The following is a 15,909-nucleotide window of genomic DNA, read 5'->3' as shown; positions in this document are numbered from 1 at the left end:
CCATTCCTAGGCACTAAAGCTTCCAGCGATTTCTGCACACGGACCCTCTACAGTTCGGTCAAACAAGTAACAGCTGTGCATGATCCGCTTTGTTTCCATAGCTGCCAGAGGACAGCACGAGCGAGCGAGCGAGGGAGGGAGGGAGGGAGGGAGGGCGCAGGAACAGGGAGGGCCAGCGAGCGTCCCACTCTCAGCCCACCGCTGCTCGGGTCAGCGAGGAGGGGCACTAAGCTCTCACGGAGTGTCCCTCTCCACCCACTCCCCACCATGCCCAGGAGTGGCAGCGCCGGTGGTGGGGGGGGGGAGGGGGGTGCAGGATCCACGGGTGGTTGGGAGGGAGAAGCTGGCAGGCGAGGTTTCTTTTTGACGGGACTGCAGCGTTGGGGGGGGGTAAGGTCAGGGATAGAGAGATAGAGAGAGAGAGACAGAGAGAGAGAGAGATACTCACAGGGAATAGGCTGAGCAGCGGCGGCAGCAACAGCAGATGAGTGGGAATCAGAGAATGCCAGGGAGCCAGATCAATTCCCATCCTCCGATCACCTACAACGTAAAGGGGGCACGGACAAGACACACGCCCAGTGCCCACTGGTGCCCCCAGACCCTCACCAGCTCCAGAGTCCCGACTGAGGACACAAATCTCCGAACGTATAGGGGGGTCTCGGTGTCCCCCCCTCAGCTGGTGGGAGTCAGGAAGCGTAAGTGGCTCCCCTCAGGGACCCCGAGGGCAGAGGGAGTGCGGCTGACCAGCAGACACGGCGCAGGGCAGGGCCTGGACTCTGGCTCTGTCAGCACTGAGGCGCCCAAGGGAGCTGCCCAACTTTGCTCACCTCCTGGAGAACGGCGGCGGACAATCACACAAAGGCACGACAGGAGCACAGCAATGTTAAAGACTGGGTCCACACAAACCAGCGGCAGCAAAGCCACACAAACTGACCCACCATCAGGCCGCGGGGTCTCACCTCTCGTTCTCGGCTCCCTCCTCCGGCCCGTGCTCTCCTCCGGGCACCTGCTCACTCGAGGCTCCTGTCCGCAGGCTGCCATCTCCGGAGTCAGGAAAGGGCTGGTTCTCATTCCCTGGTCTCGAGCTGCTCAAGGGGTGACCTGAGTCAAGCAGAAGGATAGTGTTAATGATACACGGTTACCGCTCCGACGTGAATCCAGCTCCCTCACACGGTCACTCGGTAACCCCTCTCCCCCCAGCACCCTGTGTTACTGACTGTATCTCTACTGATGTTAATCCAGCTCCCTCACACTGTCACTCAGTAACCCCTCTCCCCCCAGCGCCCTGTGTTACTGACTGTAACTCTACTGATTATAATCCTGCTCCCTCACACTGTCAACAGTAACCCCTCTCCCCCCAGCACGCTGTATTACAGACTGTATCTCTACTGATGTAAATCCAGCTCCCTCACACTGTCAATCAGTAACCCCTCTCCCCCAGCGCCCTGTGTTACTGACTGTATCTCTACTGATGTTAAACCAATGCCCTCACACAGTCACTCAGTAACCCCAGTGCCTTATGTTATGACTGTATCTCTACTGATGTTAAACCAGCTCCCTCACACTGTCACTCAGTAACCCCAGCGCCCTGTTTTACTGACGGTATCTCTACTGATGTTAAACCAATGCCCTCACACTGTCACTCAGTAACCCCTCTCCCCCTGCTCCCTGTGTTACTGACTGTATCTCTACTGATGTTAAACCAGCTCCCTCACACTGTCACTCAGTAACCCCAGCGCCCTATTTTACTGACGGTATCTCTACTGATGTTAAACCAATGCCCTCACACGGTCACTCAGTAACCCCTCTCCCCCTGCTCCCTGTGTTACTGACTGTATCTCTACTGATGTTAATCCAGCTCCCTCACACTGTCAACAGTAACCCCTCTCCCCCCAGCACGCTGTGTTACAGACTGTATGTCTATTGATGTTAAACCAATGCCCTCACACTGTCACTCAGTAACCCCAGTGCCTTATGTTATGACTGTATCTCTACTGATGTTAAACCAGCTCCCTCACACTGTCACTCAGTAACCCCAGCGCCCTATTTTACTGACGGTATCTCTACTGATGTTAAACCAATGCCCTCACACTGTCACTCAGTAACCCCTCTCCCCCTGCTCCCTGTGTTACTGACTGTATCTCTACTGATGTTAATCCAGCTCCCTCACACTGTCAACAGTAACCCCTCTCCCCCCAGCACGCTGTGTTACAGACTGTATGTCTATTGATGTTAAACCAATGCCCTCACACTGTCACTCAGTAACCCCAGTGCCTTATGTTATGACTGTATCTCTACTGATGTTAAACCAGCTCCCTCACACTGTCACTCAGTAACCCCAGCGCCCTATTTTACTGACGGTATCTCTACTGATGTTAAACCAATGCCCTCACACTGTCACTCAGTAACCCCTCTCCCCCTGCTCCCTGTGTTACTGACTGTATCTCTACTGATGTTAATCCAGCTCCCTCACACTGTCACTCTGAAACCCCTCACCCCAGCGCCGTGTGTTACTGACTGTATCTCTACTGATGTTAACCCAGCTCCCTCACACTGTCTCTCAGTAACCCCTCTCCCCCTGCTCCCTGTGTTACTGACTGTATCTCTACTGATGTTAATCCAGCTCCCTCACACTGTCACTCTGAAACCCCTCACCCCAGCGCTGTGTGTTACTGACTGTATCTCTACTGATGTTAACCCAGCTCCCTCACACTGTCACTCAGTAACCCCTCTCCCCCTGCTCCCTGTGTTACTGACTGTATCTCTACTGATGTTAATCCAGCTCCCTCACAATGTCACAGTTACCACTGCGCCCTGTGTTACTGACTGTATCTCTACTGATTTTAACCCAGCTCCCTCACACTATCACTCTGTAACCCCTCTCCCCCAGCTCCCTGTGTTACTGACTGTATCTCAACTGATGTTAACCCAGCTCCCTCACACTGTCACTCTGTAACCCCTCTCCCCCTAGTGCTCTGTGTTGCTGACTGTATCTGTACAGATGTTAATCCAGCTCCCTCACACTGTCACTCAGTAACCCCTCTCCCCCCAGCACCCTGTGTTACTGACTGTATCTCTACTGATTATAATCCAGCTCCCTCACACTGTCACTCAGTAACCCCTCTCCCCCCAGCGCCCTGTGTTACTGACTGTATCTCTACTGATTATAATCCTGCTCCCTCACACTGTCACTCAGTAACCCCTCTCCCCCGAGCACCCTGTGTTACTGACTGTATCTCTACTGATGTTAATCCAGCTCCCTCACACTGTCACTCTGAAACCCCTCACCCCAGCGCTGTGTGTTACTGACTGTATCTCTACTGATGTTAACCCAGCTCCCTCACACTGTCACTCAGTAACCCCTCTCCCCCTGCTCCCTGTGTTACTGACTGTATCTCTACTGATGTTAATCCAGCTCCCTCACAATGTCACAGTTACCACTGCGCCCTGTGTTACTGACTGTATCTCTACTGATTTTAACCCAGCTCCCTCACACTATCACTCTGTAACCCCTCTCCCCCAGCTCCCTGTGTTACTGACTGTATCTCAACTGATGTTAACCCAGCTCCCTCACACTGTCACTCTGTAACCCCTCTCCCCCTAGTGCTCTGTGTTGCTGACTGTATCTGTACAGATGTTAATCCAGCTCCCTCACACTGTCACTCAGTAACCCCTCTCCCCCCAGCACCCTGTGTTACTGACTGTATCTCTACTGATTATAATCCAGCTCCCTCACACTGTCACTCAGTAACCCCTCTCCCCCCAGCGCCCTGTGTTACTGACTGTATCTCTACTGATTATAATCCTGCTCCCTCACACTGTCACTCAGTAACCCCTCTCCCCCGAGCACCCTGTGTTACAGACTATCTCTACTGATGTTAATCCAGCTCCCTCACACTGTCAATCAGTAACCCCTCTCCCCCAGCGCCTGTGTTACTGACTGTATCTCTACCGATGTTAAACCAATGCCCTCACACTGTCACTCAGTAACCCCAGTGCCTTATGTTACTGAATGTATCTGTACTGGCGTTAATCCAGCTCCCTCACACTGTCACTCAGTAACCCCTCTCCTCCAGCGCCCTGTGTTACTGACTGTATCTCTACTGATGTTAAACCAGCTCCCTCACACTGTCACTCAGTAACCACTGCGGTCTGTGTTATGACTGTATCTCTACTGATGTTAAACCAGCTCCCTCATACTGTCACTCAGTAACCACAGCGCCCTGTGTTACTGACTGTATCTGTACTGATGTTAAACCAGCTCCCTCACACTGTAACTCAGTAACCCCTCTCCCCGCAGCACGCGGTGTTACTGACTGTATCTCTACTGATGTTAACCCAGCTCCCTCACACTGTCACTCTGTAACCCCTCTTCTCCAGCGCCCTGTGTTCCTGACTGTACCTCTACTGATATTAACCCAGCTCCCTCACACTGTCACTCTGTAACCCCTATCCTCCAGCGCCCTGTGTTACTGACTGTATCTATCCTGATGTTAACCCAGCTCCCTCACACTGTCACTCTGTAACCCCTCTTCTCCAGCACCCTGTGTTCCTGACTGTACCTCTACTGATATTAACCCAGCTCCCTCACACTGTCACTCTGTAACCCCTATCCTCCAGCGCCCTGTGTTACTGACTGTATCTATCCTGATGTTAACCCAGCTCCCTCACACTGTCACTCTGTAACCCCTCTTCTCCAGCACCCTGTGTTCCTGACTGTACCTCTACTGATATTAACCCAGCTCCCTCACACTGTCACTCTGTAACCCCTATCCTCCAGCGCCCTGTGTTACTGACTGTATCTATCCTGATGTTAACCCAGCTCCCTCACACTGTCACTCTGTAACCCCTCTCCCTCAGCACCCTGAGTTACTGACTGTATCTCTACTGATGTTAACCGAGCTCCCTTACACTGTCACTCTGAAACCCCTCACCCCAGCGCCCTGTGTTACTGACTGTATCTCTACTGATGTTAACCCAGCTCCCTCACACTGTCACTCTGTAACCCCTCTCCTCCAGCACCCTGTGTTACTGACTGTATCTGTACTGGTGTTAATCCAGCTCCCTCACACTGTCACTCTGTAACCCCTCTCCTCCAGTGCCCTGTGTTACTGACTGTATCTCTACTGATGTTAACCCAGCTCCTTCACACTGTCACTCTGCAACCCCTCTCCTCCAGCACCCTGTGTTACTGACTGTATCTCTACTGATGTTAATCCAGCTCCCTCTCACTCAGTAACCCCTCTCCCCCAGCACCCAGTGTTACTGACTGTATCTCTACTGATGTTAACCCAGCTCCCCCACACTGTCACTCTGTAACCCCTCTCCCCCAGTGCCCTGTGTTACTGACTGTATCTCTACTGATGTTAACCCAGCTCCCCCACACTGTCACTCTGCAACCCCTCTCCCCCAGCGCCCTGTGTTACTGACTGTATCTCTACTGATGTTAATCCAGCTCCCTCACACTGTCACTCTGTAACCCCTCTCCCCCAGAACCCTGTGTTACTGACTGTATCTCTACTGATGTTAACCCAGCTCCCTCACACTGTCACTCAGTAACCCCTCTCCCTCCCCAGTGCCCTGTGTTACTGACTGTATCTGTACTGATGTAAATCCAGCTCCCTCACACTGTCACTCTGTAACCCCTCTCCCCCCAGCACCCGGGGTTACTGACTGTATCTTTACTGATGTTAACCCAGCTCCCTCACACTGTCACTCTGTAACCCCTCTCCCCCAGCGCCCTCTGTTACTGACTGTATCTCTACTGATGTTAATCCAGCTCCCTCACACTGTCACACTGTAACCCCTCACACTGTCACACTGTAACCCCTCTCCCCCCAGCACTCTGTGTTACTGACTGTATCTCAACTGATGTTAATCCAGCTCCCTCACACTGTCACTCAGTAACCGCTCTCCCCCAGCGCCGTGTTACTGACTGCATCTCTACTGATGTTAATCCAGCTCCCTCACACTGTCACTCTGTAACCCCTCTCCTCCAGCACCCTGTGTTACAGACTGTATCTCTACTGATGTTAATCCAGCTCCCTCACACTGTCACTCTGTAACCCCTCTCCTCCAGCACCCTGTGTTACTGACTGTATCTGTACTGATGTTAACCCAGCTCCCTTACACTGCTTACCTATGTCAGACTCCGAGTCTTCCCTGGGGAGTGCCTGACTGGTCCCAGAGGTCCCGCTGATCTCGGACACATCGAGCGATGCTCCGCTGGCCTTGTGCCTGCCGGTGATGGAGTCGAGCTGCGATTTGACCGCATGGCTGGAATTCTTCCGGTCGACAGCTGCTTTCACTTGTGGATGGAGGAGAGACCGGAACGTCAGCTTAATGACCCTCTGGTTTTCTAGAGCTGGCTGCTGGCTGTGAGGGTGGGGCGCAGAGGTGAACACTAGCAGGTGACTGGGTGTTCGTGTGATAAGACTGCCCCAATGTTTTTGCTGATCGTATTGAGGTGAGGTCAGGCTCCATTAATCTGTGGGCACTGCGAGGCTGTGGGCACTACGAGGCTGTGGGCACTGAGAGGCTGTGGGTACTGCGAGGCTGTGGGCACTGCGAGGCTGTGGGCACCGCGAGGCTCTGGGCACCACGAGGATCTGGGCACCGTGAGGTTCTGGGCACCGCGAGGCTGTGGGCACCGCGAGGCTGTGGGCACTGCAAGGCTGTGGGCACTGCAAGGCTGTGGGCACTGCGAGGCTGTGGGCACTGCGAAGTTGGGGGCACTGCGAGGCTGTGGGCACTGCGAGGCTGTGGGCACTGCGAGGCTGTGGGCACTGGGAGGTTCTGGGCACTGCGAGGCTGTTGGCACTGCAAGATTCTGGGCACTGTGAGGTTCTGGGCACTGCGAGGCTGTGGGCACTGCAAGTTTCTGGGCATTGCGAGACTGTGGGCACTGTGAGGCTGTGGGCACCGCGAGGTTCTGGGCACCGCGAGGTTCTGGGCACCGCGAGGCTGTGGGCACTGCGAGGCTGTGGGCACTGCGAGGTTCTGGGCACTGCGAGACTGTGGGCACTGTGAGGCTGTGGGCACCGTGAGGCTGTGGGCACTGCGAGGCTTTGGGCACTGCGAGGCTTTGGGCACTGTGAGGCTGTGGGCACCGCGAGGTTCTGGGCACTGCGAGGCTGTGGGCACTGCGAGGTTCTGGGCACTGCGAGGCTGTGGGCACCGCGAGGTTCTGGGCACTGTGAGGCTGTGGGCACTGCGAGGTTCTGGGCACTGCGAGGCGGTGGGCACTGCGAGGTTCTGGGCACTGCGAGGCTGTGGGCACTGCGAGGTTCTGGGCACTGCGAGGCTGTGGGCACTGCGAGGTTCTGGGCACTGCGAGGCTGTGGGCACTGCGAGGTTCTGGGCACTGTGAGGTTCTGGGCACTGCGAGGCTGTGGGCACTGCGAGGCTGTGGGCACTGTGAGGTTCTGGGCACCGCGAGTTTGTGGGCACTGCGAGGTTGTGGGCACTGCGAGGTTCTGGGCACTGCGAGGCTGTGGGCACTGCGAGGTTCTGGGCACTGCGAGGTTCTGGGCACTGCGAGGCTGTGGGCACTGCGAGGCTGTGGGCACTGCGAGGTTCTGGGCACTGTGAGGCTGTGGGCACTGCGAGGCTGTGGGCACTGCGAGGTTCTGGGCACCGCGAGGCTGTGGGCACCGCGAGGCTGTGGGCACTGCGAGGCTGTGGACACTGCGAGGCTGTGGGCACTGCGAGGTTCTGGGCACTGCGAGGCTGTGGGCGCTGTGAGGCTGTGGGCACTGCGAGGCTGTGGGCGCTGTGAGGTTCTGGCACTGCGAGGCTGTGGGCACCGTGAGGTTCTGGGCACCGCGAGGCTGTGGGCACTGCGAGGCTGTGGGCACTGCGAGGCTGTGGGCACTGCGAGGTTCTGGGAACTGCGAGGCTGTGGGCACTGGGAGGTTCTGGGCACTGTGAGGCTGTTGGCACTGCAAGATTCTGGGCACTGTGAGGTTCTGGGCACTGCGAGGCTGTGGGCACTGCAAGTTTCTGGGCACTGCGAGACTGTGGGCACTGTGAGGCTGTGGGCACCGCGAGGTTCTGGGCACCGCGAGGCTGTGGGCACCGCGAGGCTGTGGGCACTGCGAGGCTGTGGGCACTGCGAGGTTCTGGGCACTGCGAGACCTGTGGGCACTGTGAGGCTGTGGGCTCCGTGAGGCTGTGGGCACCGCGAGGCTTTGGGTACTGCGAGGCTTTGGGCACTGCGAGGCTGTGGGCACCGCGAGGTTGTGGGCACTGCGAGGCTGTGGGCACTGCGAGGTTCTGGGCACTGCGAGGCTGTGGGCACCGCGAGGTTCTGGGCACTGTGAGGCTGTGGGCACTGCGAGGTTCTGGGCACCGCGAGGCGGTGGGCACTGCGAGGTTCTGGGCACTGCGAGGCTGTGGGCACCGCGAGGTTCTGGGCACTGTGAGGCTGTGGGCACTGCGAGGTTCTGGGCACCGCGAGGCGGTGGGCACTGCGAGGTTCTGGGCACTGCGAGGCTGTGGGCACTGCGAGGTTCTGGGCACTGCGAGGCTGTGGGCAGTGCGAGGTTCTGGGCACTGCGAGGCTGTGGGCACCGCGAGGTTCTGGGCACTGCGAGACTGTGGGCACTGCGAGTTTCTGGGCACCGCGAGGCTGTGGGCACTGTGAGGTTCTGGGCACCGCGAGGCTGTGGGCACTGCGAGGTTCTGGGCACTGTGAGGTTCTGGGCACTGCAAGGCTGTGGGCACTGCGAGGCTGTGGGCACCGTGAGGTTCTGGGCAATGCGAGGTTCTGGGCACTGCGAGGCTGTGGGCACCGTGAGGTTCTGGGCAATGCGAGGTTCTGGGCACTGTGAGGCTGTGGGCACTGTGAGGTTCGGGGCACCGCGAGGCTGCGGGCACTGCGAGGCTGTGGGCACTGTGAGGCTGTGGGCACTGCAAGGCTGTGGGCACTGCGAGGTTCTGGGCACTGCGAGGCTGTGGGCACTGCGAGGCTCTGGGCACTGCGAGGTTGCAAACACTCAACTCACAGCCACACTTTGACCAGGAAGGTTCCAGTACAAGCGGCACCTGCCTAGTTCACTACCAGAGGGAGTGCTGCACTGTCAGAGGATCAGTAATGAGGGAGTGCTGCACTGTCTGGGGGTCAGTACAGAGGGAGTGCTGCACTGTCAGATGGTCAGTACTGAGGGAGTGCTGCACTGTCAGATGGTCAGTACTGAGGGAGTGCTGCACTGTCAGAGGGTCAGTACTGAGGGAGTGCTGCACTGTCAGAAGGGCCAGGTTTCATACATGAAACCAAGATCCCTCTACCCTGTCAGGTGGATCTCCTGACCGCTATTAGCTGGAGAAAGGGGGAGTTCTCCTTGCTGCCGTGAGGCCAATATTTATCCCTCAGTCAATATCTCTAAAACAGCTTATCGACGCCTGCTGCAGCTCATCCGCTGCGGAAACCCTCACCCGAGACTTTTTTTTAACTTCACACTGGGCTATTCCAACACATTCCTGTCTGGCTTTCCGCCCTCCATCCCTAACTGGTCTACCCCACCACCCAACTTACTACAAGTCCCATTCATTCAACACCCCCAGTGCTCGCTGACCGACACCATCTCCCAGTAGGGCAGCAAATAACTGTAATATTCATCTTCTACACTCCCCACCATGGTCTCAACCCTCCCTATCTCCGTAACCTCCTCCAGCTCCTACAACCCTCCCTATCTCTGTAACCTCCTCCAGCCCCTACAACTCTCCCTATCTCTGTAACCTCTTCCAGCCCCTACAACTCTCCCTATCTCTGTAACCTCCTCCAGCCCCTACAACCCCCCCATCTCTGTAACCTCCACCATCCCCTGCAACCTTCCCAATCTCTGTAACCTCCTCCAGACCCTACAACCCTCCCTATCTCTGTAACCTCCTCCAGCCCCTACAACCCTCCCTATCTCTGTAACCTCCTCCAGCCCCTACAACCCTCCCTATCTCTGTAACCTCCTCCAGCCCCTACGACCCTATCTCTGTAACCTCCTCCAGACCCTACAACCCTCCTTATCTCTGTAACCTCCTCCAGCCCCTACAACCCTCCCTATCTCTGTAACCTCCTCCAGCCCATATGACCCTCCCTATCTCTGTAATCTCCTGCATCCCCTACAACCCTCCCTCTCTCTGTAACCTCTTCCAGCCCCTACAACCCACCCTATCTCTGTAACCTCCTCCAGCCCCTACAACCCTCCCTATCTCTGTAACCTCCTCCAGCCCCTACAACCCTCCCTAAATCAATAACCTCCTCCAGCCCCTACAACCCTCCCTATATTTGTAACCTCCTCCAGCCCCTACAACCCTCCCTATCTCTGTAACCTCCTCCAGCCCCTACAACCCTCCCGAAATCAATAACCTCCTCCAGCCCCTACAACCCTCCCTATATTTGTAACCTCCTCCAGCCCCTACAACCCTCCCTATCTCTGTAACCTCCTCCAGCCCCTACAACCCTCGCTATTTCTGTAACCTCCTCCAGCCCCTACAACCCTCCCTATCTCTGTAACCTCCTCCAGCCTTGACCACCCTCCCTATCTCAGTATCCTCCTCCAGCCCCTACAACCCTCCCTATCTCTGTAACCTCGTCCAGATCCTACAGCCCTCCCTATCTCTGTAACCTCCTCCAGCCCCTACAACCCTCCCTATCCCTGTATCCTCCTCCAGCCCCTACAACCCCCCCTATCTCTGTAACCTCCTCCAGCCCCTACAACGCCCCCTATCTCTGTAACCTCCTCCAGCCCCTACAACACTCCCTATCTCTGTAACCTCCTCCAGCCCCTACAACCCTCCCTATCTCTGTAACCTCCTCCAGCCCCTACAACCCTCCCTATCTCTGTAACCTCCTCCAGCCCCTACAATGCTCCCTATCTTTGTAACCTCCTCCAGCCCCTAAAACGCTCCCTATCTCTGTAAGCTCCTCCAGCCCCTACAACCCTCCCTATCTCTGTAATCTCCTCCAGCCCCTACAACCCTCCCTATCTCTGTAATCTCATCCAGCCCCTACAACCCTCCATATCTCAGTAACCTCCTCCAGCCCCTACGACCCTCCCTATCTCTGTAACCTCCTCCAGCCCCTACAACCCTCCCTATCTCTGTAACCTCCTCCAGCCCCTACAACCCTCCCCATCTCTGTAACCTCCTCCAGCCCCTACAACCCTCCCTACCTCTGTAACCTCCTCCAGCCCCTACAACCCTCCCTATCTCTGTAACCTCATCCAGCCCCTACAACCCTCCATATCTCAGTAACCTCCTCCAGCCCCTACGACCCTCCCTATCTCTGTAACCTCCTATAGCCCCTACGACCCTCCCTATCTCTGTAACCTCCTCCAGCCCCTACAACACTCCCTATCTCTGTAAACCCCTCCAGCCCCTACAACCCTCCCTATCTCTGTAACCTCCTCCAGTCCCTACAACCCTCCCTATCTCTGTAACCTCCTCCAGCCCCTACAACCCTCGCTATTTCTGTAACCTCCTCCAGCCCCTACAACCCTCCCTATCTCTGTAACCTCCTCCAGCCTTGACCACCCTCCCTATCTCAGTATCCTCCTCCAGCCCCTACAACCCTCCCTATCTCTGTAACCTCGTCCAGATCCTACAGCCCTCCCTATCTCTGTAACCTCCTCCAGCCCCTACAACCCTCCCTATCCCTGTATCCTCCTCCAGCCCCTACAACCCCCCCTATCTCTGTAACCTCCTCCAGCCCCTACAACGCCCCCTATCTCTGTAACCTCCTCCAGCCCCTACAACACTCCCTATCTCTGTAACCTCCTCCAGCCCCTACAACCCTCCCTATCTCTGTAACCTCCTCCAGCCCCTACAACCCTCCCTATCTCTGTAACCTCCTCCAGCCCCTACAATGCTCCCTATCTTTGTAACCTCCTCCAGCCCCTACAACGCTCCCTATCTCTGTAAGCTCCTCCAGCCCCTACAACCTCCCTATCTCTGTAACCTCCTCCAGCCCCTACAACCCTCCCTATCTCTGTAATCTCCTCCAGCCCCTACAACCCTCCCTATCTCTGTAACCTCCTCCAGCCCCTACACCCCTCCCTATCTCAGTAACCTCCTCCAGCCCCTACAACCCTCCCTATCTCTGTAACCTCCTCCAGCCCCTACAACCTTCCATATCTCTGTAACCTCCTCCAGCTCCTACAACTCTCCCTATCTCTGTAACCTCCTCCAGCCCCTAAAACCCTCCCTATCTCAGTAACATCCTGAAGCCCCTACAACTCTCCCTATCTCTGTAACCTCCTCCAGCCCCTACAACCCTCCCTATCTCTGTAACCTCCTCCAGCCCCTATGACCCTCCCTATCTCTGTAACCTCCTCCAGCCCCTACAACCCTCCCTATCTCTGTAACCTCCTCCCGCCCCTACAACCCTCCCTCTCTCTGTAACCTCTTCCAGCCCCTACAACCCTCCCTATCTCTGTAACCTCCTCCAGCCCCTACAACGCTCCCTCTCTCTGTAACCTCTTCCAGCCCCTACAACCCTCCCTATCTCTGTAACCTCCTCCAGCCCCTACAACCCTCCCTATCTCTGTAACCTCCTCCAGCCCCTACAACCCTCCCTAACTCAGTAACCTCCTCCAGCCCCTACAACCCTCCCTATCTAAGTAACCTCATCCAGCCCCTACAACCCTCCCTATCTCTGTAACCTCCTCCAGCCCCTACAACCCTCCCTATCTCTGTAACCTCCTCCAGCCCCTATGACCCTCCCTATCTCAGTAACCTCCTCCAGCCCCTACAACCCTCCCTATCTCTGTAACCTCCTCCAGCCCCTACAACCCCCCCTATCTCTGTAACCTCCTCCAGCCCCTACAACCTTCCCTATCTCTGTAATCTCCTCCAGCCCCTACAACCTTCCCTATCTCTGTAACCTCCTCCAGCCCCTACAACCTTCCCTATCTCTCTAACCTCCTCCAGCCCCTACAACCCTCCCTATCTCTGTAACCTCCTCCAGCCCCTACAACCCTCCCTATCTCTGTAACCTCCTCCAGCCCCTACAACCTACCCTATCTCTGTAACCTCCTCCAGCCCCAACAACCCTCCCTATCTCTGTAACCTCCTCCAGCCCCTACAACCCTCCCTATCTCTGTAACCTCCTCCAGCCCCTACAACCTTCCGTATCTCTGTAACCTCCCCCAGCCCCTACAACTCTCCCTATCTCTGTAACCTCCTCCAGCCCCTACAACCTTCCCTATCTCAGTAACATCCTGAAGCCCCTACAACTCTCCCTATCTCTGTAACCTCCTCCAGCCCCTACAACCCTCCCTATCTCTGTAACCTCCTCCAGCCCCTATGACCCTCCCTATCTCTGTAACCTCCTCCAGCCCCTACAACCCTCCCTATCTCTGTAACCTCCTCCAGCCCCTACAACCCTCCCTCTCTCTGTAACCTCTTCCAGCCCCTACAACCCTCCCTATCTCTGTAACCTCATCCAGCCCCTACAACCCTCCCTCTCTCTGTAACCTCTTCCAGCCCCTACAACCCTCCCTATCTCTGTAACCTCCTCCAGCCCCTACAACCCTCCCTATCTCTGTAACCTCCTCCAGCCCCTACAACCCTCCCTAACTCAGTAACCTCCTCCAGCCCCTACAACCCTCCCTATCTAAGTAACCTCATCCAGCCCCTACAACCCTCCCTATCTCTGTAACCTCCTCCAGCCCCTACAACCCTCCCTATCTCTGTAACCTCCTCCAGCCCCTATGACCCTCCCTATCTCTGTAACCTCCTCCAGCCCCTACAACCCTCCCTATCTCTGTAACCTCCTCCAGCCCCTACAACCCCCCCTATTTCTGTAACCTCCTCCAGCCCCTACAACCTTCCCTATCTCTGTAATCTCCTCCAGCCCCTACAACTCTCCCTATCTCTGTAACCTCCTCCAGCCCCTACAACGTTCCCTATCTATCTAACCTCCTCCAGCCCCTACAACCCTCCCTATCTCTGTAACCTCCTCCAGCCCCTACAACCCTCCCTATCTCTGTAACCTCCTCCAGCCCCTACAACGTACCCTATCTCTGTAACCTCCTCCAGCCCCAACAACCCTCCCTATCTCTGTAACCTCCTCCAGCCCCTATGACCCTCCCTATCTCTGTAACCTCCTCCAGCCCCTACAACCCTCCCTATCTCTGTAACCTCCTCCAGCCCCTACAACGCTCCCTATCTCTGTAACCTCCTCCAGCCCCTACAACCCTCCCTATCTCTGTAACCTCCTCCAGCCCCTACAACCCTCCCTATCTCTGTAACCTCCTCCAGCCCCTACAACCCTCCCTATCTCTGTAAACTCCTCCACTATTGGCCTTTTGAACAGCCCTCGCAACAGTTCCCATCGCTCTGCCATTGACGGCCGGGCCTTCAGCTGCACTGGGGGCTCTGAGCTCTGGAATTCCCTCTCGAAACCTCTCCACCTCTTGACCAAGCTTTCCTCTGTTAAGGTGCCCCTTCAAACCCACCCCTCTGGCCAGGCGTTTGGTTCCCCCCTGTCCTGATACCCCACGAGACTCTGTGTCAGGCTCCGTCAAAGTGCCTCGGGATCGCGGTGAACTCCCGGAACGGTGCTATCGGACCGCAAGCTGCCCGGAATGTGCCGGAAGGCTCGCCCCCAACGCGAGGGGTGAGCGCTGGGCGCGGTACCCCCCGGCTGTGACAGGAGCATCGGGCCTAGGAGCAGGGAGGAGGGGCCATTCGGCCCTCTCCAGCCTGCTGCCCCACTGGAGAGCGTGGCTGATCGGATGGGTGGGTCTCGACTCCGGCCGGTGGGAACGCCGCTCCCCACGGAGCGGGGTCCGGCCTCGCTGCAGTCAATCCGGACTCTAACTTTAGCGGTCCCTCTCCAACTGGATTGGGATGGGGATGGGGGTGGGGTCGGGGGGGAGACGGTCCCTGACTCTGCAGCCTCCTCCCGCCTTCCTCCCACCGAACGCACTCCCTGGCACACCGCCACCCCCTCCTCCCTCCTGTCCCACAACGAGCGCCGGGAACGCCGGGAAAGATACGGACGCGGGACCCAGGCCCGGAAACGAGAAATTCAGCAGGAAAATCTACCTCCTTCTGGTCGTGGGTCGGCACCTGGAAAGCAAAAGGAAGAATTAAGCAGCAGGTTCAGGGGCTTGGGGGGGTGGGGGGGGTGACAGCAGAAGCTGTCGGAGGCTCGTGGGGGGTGGGGGGGTGAGAAACACAAATTGAGGCAGATGTACCTTACCTGACCCCTGCCCTTCCTCCCCCCCACCCTTGTGTCACATTACCTTTCAGTGCTTATTGAGCCCTCTAAACTGCTGCACTCTCTCTCTCCCCACCCACCGCTGGCCCCTCTCCTGCTTTGTGACGCTCTGTCCCACAGAGGCCACCTCTCTCTCTCTCTCTCTCTCGCACTCTCCCCTGCGCTGGAGCAGAGTGTCCCATGGATCCGACAGTGGAGGGCACCACCATCTAGTGGCAGTAGCCCAGTACTGCTGCCTGTAATCCTGCAGCTTTCACATACAGGCAGGCGACAGCAGAGGGCAGCAAACGTCTCCACTGCTAAAGCTGCTTTGGGGAGAGGGGTCAGTCCCTCACCCACCTCTACCGCTCCCCTCACTCACTCCCCTCTCCTTCCTTCCCATCGCTTCTCTTTCTCTCCTCTGCTTTCTGCCTTCTCCTTCCCTTACATTCCCCAGTGTAGAGGGTCCCTGTAGATGGCCTCAATCTCCCTCTCCCGGGTACAGGATCCCCGTTCTCCCTCTCCCGGGTACAGGATCCCCATTCTCCCTCTCCTGGGTACAGGATCCCCGATCTCCCTCTCCCGGGTACAGGATCCCCGATCTCCCTCTCCAGGGTACAGGATCCCCGATCTCCCTCTCCCGGGTACAGGATCCCCGATCTCCCTCTCCAGGGTACAGGATCCCCGATCTCCCTCTCCAGGGTACAGGA

The 15,909-nt window shown here is 56.9% G+C and overlaps 1 protein-coding gene across 1 annotated transcript in view; it reads right to left on the bottom strand.

Moving 5' to 3' along the window:
* Positions 1-15,909, bottom strand: part of arhgef1b (Rho guanine nucleotide exchange factor (GEF) 1b) — a 206,319-nt gene that overhangs the window by 51,256 nt on the left and 139,154 nt on the right. The window contains exons 12-14 of the mRNA XM_041176896.1: positions 15,046-15,069; positions 6,140-6,307; positions 960-1,101 (exon numbers count right to left, since the gene is read on the bottom strand). Of these exons, the coding sequence (XP_041032830.1) occupies positions 960-1,101; positions 6,140-6,307; positions 15,046-15,069 (334 nt within the window). The remainder of the gene's footprint in view (positions 1-959; positions 1,102-6,139; positions 6,308-15,045; positions 15,070-15,909) is intronic.

The sequence above is a fragment of the Carcharodon carcharias genome, chromosome 29 (genome assembly GCF_017639515.1).
Source record: "Carcharodon carcharias isolate sCarCar2 chromosome 29, sCarCar2.pri, whole genome shotgun sequence".
Taxonomy (NCBI): domain Eukaryota; kingdom Metazoa; phylum Chordata; class Chondrichthyes; order Lamniformes; family Lamnidae; genus Carcharodon; species Carcharodon carcharias.
This window is presented reverse-complemented; position numbering and strand designations above follow the sequence as displayed.